Below are 5,522 nucleotides of genomic sequence, written 5' to 3' on the forward strand. Positions count from 1 at the left end.
TCGTCCTTTATTATCAGGGCGACACGCCCTCCTTTTCCATTCTGCCTGTCTTTTCTAAATGTCATCTACCCTGGAATATTTCGTTCCCAAACTTGGTCATTTTGCAACCATGCCTCTCCAATAGCTATTAGGTCCAACCCATTATCTATGTGCAATTAATTCATCTATCTTGTTACGAATGATCGGTGCATTCAGATAAAGAGCCATTAATTTTGACATTCTACCATTTTTCCTGCTTTGACCTTACTTGTTGATGCACTATTATTGATAAACTCTCTGTCCCTTCCTGCCACACTCTGCTTATCTTTACCCAAGTCACTACACTGTTCTATTGTCTTAACTTTTCTCATTAGATTTCTAAATTTCCCCTCACCTGACCCCACCCCTACTTTTTAGTTTAAAGCCCTGTCTACAGCTCCAGTTATTCAATTCGCCAGGACGCTGGTCCCAGTCCGGTTTAAGAGGAGCCCGCCCTGTCGGAGCAGTACCCTCTTTCCCCAGTACTGGTGCCAGTGCCCCATGAATCGAAACCCCTTCCTCCCACACCACACTTTGAGCCTCGCATTTAACTCTCTGATCTGTTTGTCTCTATGCCAATTTGCACGTGGCTCAGGTAGCAATCCAGAGATTATTAACTTTGAGGTTCTGCTTATTAATTTAGACCCTACCTCCTCAAAGCGAGGGAAAATGAGTGATTCACTCCTGAATGGTACTGTATGGTCCATGTGTGTCTCAGTGTCAGCTCCTGTACATGCATAGTACACGGTGGATAAAAGGGAACGTTCACTCCCATCAGGTGCTGTACGGCTCGTGTCTATCTCCGTGTGAGCTCCTGTATGTGTAGAGCACACAACATGTAAAAGGGAACAATTCACTCCTGACTGGTTCTGTACGGCCCATCTGTGTCTCAGTGTCAGCTCCTGTAAATGTACATTAAACAGAGACGCTATTGAGACCCTTATCCATATTCATCGATCTCTCACCTGGTACATGTCAGACCAGACTCTGTCTCTTTCACCACCCAACACCTGTTGATGCTGAAATCCAACCTCTCAATATATCCGGGGGCTGCTCAGCTGTATACAACTGACTGGATCACTTTCTGTGTGTATCTGTGAACGCTCTCCGATCACACCTGCACCACGGAGCCTCCTTATATCGATATTGTGTAAAGTATAAATTCAAAAAGGAAAACATTACGCTGTACCTAAAAAGTAGATGGTACCATTCTGTTACAAATGTGTACATTTATTTCATCAAATGCCTTCCATGAAACTACAAATAAATATTCTCAGCTTCAGGAATCTGTACCATTAATTTAGCAGTGCAGATTTCAAAATGTTTTATTTCCAAAATATGATCAATGTAACATTCTTGACTCTTTGTTTTCCAGGTGAAATGTTATTGTGAATTATCCCACTCCCAGATCAGTGGGAGTAAATACGCTCGGCTTAATCTGTTTGTTGAATTGACTGTAACTAATGTCAATCATTGTGCAATGACCGTGGGCCACTTGAGGTTTCTCTCAGGTATAAGTAAGACCTTATTTTGAAAGCAGCTGATATTCGTGTCCATAAAACTAACAGACAACATCGCATCTCTCCGAAAATGGGACTGCCGGTAATCGTACAGATAGAAAACATATTCTACCCTATTCTTGCAATAGTTGGTGTTCCGGGTAAGCTGCTTATAATCAATTAATGTTCATCTTTAACAGCGTTAAACTGTATCAATGTCCCTGTTGTCGGTGCAATATCATTACTTTTTTTGATGTGCAGACATTAATTGCCGCCATCAATCGAATAGTAATAAGAAAGCTCCAAGTTTTCGACATATTCTTAATGTAATAACCTAACGGGCAGCACAAATTGTTCAGAAGTTTTAAATTAATCAATTTAGTGGGAATTTTGTCTGCTCTGTTGAGAGTATTGTAATTTTCTGAAGCAAAATGCTGCGGATTCTGGAAATCTGAAATAACAACAGAAAAGGCTGGAAACACTCAGCAGGTGAGGCAGCATCTGGGGGGAGAGAAACAGAGTTAATGTTTCAGGTCGGTGACCAGTCCTGATGAAAGGGCACCGACCTGAAACATTAACTCTCTCTCTCTCCACAGATGCTGTCTGACCTGTTGAATGTTTCCAGCACTTTCTATTGTTACTTGTAATTTTCAGTTCTAGCCAAATATCAACATCGCACCTGGGTTCTGGTTGATTAATATTGATGAAAAGTACAGTATATCCATCTGGACACGTTCCCCACTAACATTCCGAGAATATGCCTCTAAACAGTGATTGTTTGTCACGGCTACTGGATATCCAGAAACCGTGGGCAGAATTCCCTCTATGTGTTGGTGAAAAGCGAGATTGCTGACATAAGAACATAAGAAATAGGAGCAGGAGTAGGCCATGCGGCCCCTCGAGCCTGCTCTGTCATTCAATCAGATCATGGCTCCATTTTCAAGCCCGATCCCCAGATCCCTTGATTCCCCTAAAGTCTAAAAATCTATCTATCTCAGCCTTGAATACACTCAACGACTCAGCATCCACAGTCCTCTGGGGTAGAGAATTCCAAAGGTTGACAACCCTCTGAGTGAAGAAATTCCTCCTTATCTCAGTCTTAAATGGCCGACCACTTATCCTGAGGCTATACCCCCTAGTTCTAGATTCTCCAGCCAGGGGAAGAACCGCTCAAAATCTTATCGCGGGCAACTACACGGAAAGTTTACGCATACTGTGCAATCCTGCAGGCTGCGTGTCCGAAACTGAGTGATATTTCATGTTGCGTTAAGTTGAGACCAGCTAATGGTATGAGTTAATGTCAAACATGCTGCTTTAATCCCAAACTCAAGTTGCTGTAATGTTTGTAATGATCGGACCGGTAGCTAGGGGGTAGATTTTATCCTTTACCCCCGGGGCGGGCGGAGAGCAGAGAAGAGCGACTGGCGGCGAGGATCGACCGCCTTTATACAGCCCGATGGATTTCCCTGCTAATTAATGACAGAAGGAAAATCCGTCGGGTTGTGTCAGCGCATGATTCTTGATCGGAATTTTCATGCTGCGCACCAGCCAAAAAGTCTATTACTATGATGGCAATTTTAACCTAATCCGCCCGTTGGGAAACTGACGCAACCCATGCAATGCTGGTTTTGCACCCAACTAATTTTATTCTCCATTGAAGAAAGTGCAGTGAAATATAGGCCGGGGTGTAAAACCAGCGGTCAACCCGATCCAATGGCTTTCCTGCCCTGCGTGTTAAGTTAAAACTACCCCGGTCATACTTTTGAGCGATAAGACAAGAAGTGCATGAATTTTCATCGAAATAAACTGTCGACTGATCATCCTCTCAATCTAAGGAGAGTCAGTAACTTCATCTTCCTCCTTTTTGCAGCTAATTTAGTGACAATTGTGATTCTCTCCCGTGGAAGCTGCGGTCTCTCCAAATGCATCGCCCGTTACCTGCTGGCCATGGCAGCGGGGGATCTACTGTTCCTGATATTTCAAGTAGTTCTGTGTGAGATTAATGATGCTTATTTCCCATATTCATTCCTGAGCTACACTCCAATTTGTATTCTCAATCTCACCCTGATTTTTGTTTCCATTGATTGTTCTATCTGGTTAACAGTCGCTTTCACCTTTGATCGATTTGTGTCCATTTGTTGTCAAAGGTTGCGAACAAAATATTGCACTGAAAAAATTGCGGCTGTGGTTATAGCAGTGGTGTGTTCCTTGGCCGTTTTAGAAAATATTCCAATCTACTTCATATTCGAACCTAGGGAAATAATTGATAATGCGCCATGGTCCTGCGATATAAAATCAAGCTTCTATACCTTACCCATATGGGTCGCATATTGGTGGTTGGAAAGTATTTTAACCCCGTTTGTTCCATTTATTTTGATTTTACTGCTCAATGCTCTGACCATCAGGCACGTTGTACTGGCGAATAGAGTGAGGAGGGGTCTCCGAGGGAACAAGAATGGTGAGAATCACAATGATCCAGAGGTGGAGAATCGAAGGAAATCCATCATTTTACTGCTTGCAATATCGGGCAGTTTTATACTTTTATGGATGGTTACATTCATATCTTATGTGTCTGTACGTTTTGCAGATACTCAATTATTTAACACAAACTATAACGCTCCTTTCACCATTATGGAACAATCCGGGTACATGCTTAGCTCTTTGAGTTCCTGCACAAACACCTTTATTTATGGAGTTTCCCAGAGTAAATTCAGAGATGAGCTGAAGAATATGATCAAGCGTCCCCTGGCTCCAATAACGTGTTTTTTTAAGTAAGCTGATAGCTTCACTGGATTAAAACACAATGGGATTCATTTTAACTTTGAGAATGAGTGCAAAAGGGGCGACAGCGAATTGACCGCCCATTATGCACCAAGACCGATTTTCATCAAATGAAATTAAAATATAGCGGGTGTATATTGTTTTCATTCGGTTATGGGATATGAGCATTTATTGCCCATCCCTAATTGCCCTTGAGAAGGTGGTGGTGAGCCGCCTTCTTGAACCGCTGCAATCCGTTTGGTGCAGGTTCTCCCACAGTGCTGTTCCGTAGGGAGTTCCAGGATTTTGATCCAGCGACGATGAAGGAACGGCGATATATTTTCAAGTCAGAATGGTGTGTGACTTGGAGGGGAACGTGCAGGTGGTGTTGTTCCAATGTGCCTGTTGCCCTTGTCTTGTAGGTGGTAGAGGTTGCGGGTTTGGGAGGTGCTGTCGAAGAAGCCTTGGCGAGTTGCTGCAGTGCATCCTGTGGATGGTACACACTGCAGCCACGGTGTGCCATTGGTGAAGGGAGCAAATGTTTCGGGTGGTGGATGGGGTGCCAATCAATCGGGCTGCTTTGTCCTGGATGGTGTCGAGCTTCTTGTGTGTTGTTGGAGCTGCACTCATCCAGGCAAGTGGAGAGTATTCCATCACACTCCTGGCTTGTGCCTTGTAGATGGGGAGTCAGGACGTGAGTCACTCGCCGCAGACTACCCAGCTTCTGACTTGCTCTTGTAGCCACAGTACTTATGTGGCTGGTCCAGTTACGTTTCTGGCCAATGGTGACCCCCAGGATGTTGATGCTGGGGGATTTGGCGATGGTAATGCTGTTGAATGTCAAGGGGAGGTGGTTAGACTCTTTTTGGAGATGGTCATTGCCTGGCACTTATCTGGCACGAATGTTACTTGCCCCTTATCAGCCCAAGCCTCGATGTTGTCCAGGCCTTGCTGCATGCGGGCACGGACTGTTTCATTATCTGAGGGGTTACAAATGGAACTGAACACTGTGCAATCATCAGCAAACATCCACATTTCTGACCTTATGATGGAGGGAAGATCATTGATGAAGCAACAGAAGATGGTTGGGCCTAGGACACTGCCCTGAGGAACTCCTGCAGCATTGTCATGGGGCTGAGATGATTGGCCTCCAACAACCACTATCATCTTCCTTTGTGCGAGGTTTGACTCCAGCCACTGGAGTGCTTTCCCCCTGATTCCAATTAACTTCAATTTTACAAGGGC

General features: G+C 44.2%; 1 protein-coding gene across 1 annotated transcript; it reads left to right on the forward strand.

Moving 5' to 3' along the window:
- The first annotated feature begins 1,608 nt into the window (after positions 1 to 1,608).
- Positions 1,609 to 4,292, forward strand: LOC137310255 (probable G-protein coupled receptor 139). The gene is made up of 2 exons (XM_067978151.1): positions 1,609 to 1,678; positions 3,388 to 4,292. Exons 1-2 carry the CDS (start codon positions 1,609 to 1,611, stop codon positions 4,290 to 4,292), a joined length of 975 nt encoding a protein of 324 aa, XP_067834252.1.
- Positions 4,293 to 5,522: the final 1,230 nt, after the last annotated feature.

The sequence above is a fragment of the Heptranchias perlo genome, unplaced genomic scaffold (genome assembly GCF_035084215.1).
Source record: "Heptranchias perlo isolate sHepPer1 unplaced genomic scaffold, sHepPer1.hap1 HAP1_SCAFFOLD_233, whole genome shotgun sequence".
Taxonomy (NCBI): Eukaryota; Metazoa; Chordata; class Chondrichthyes; order Hexanchiformes; family Hexanchidae; genus Heptranchias; species Heptranchias perlo.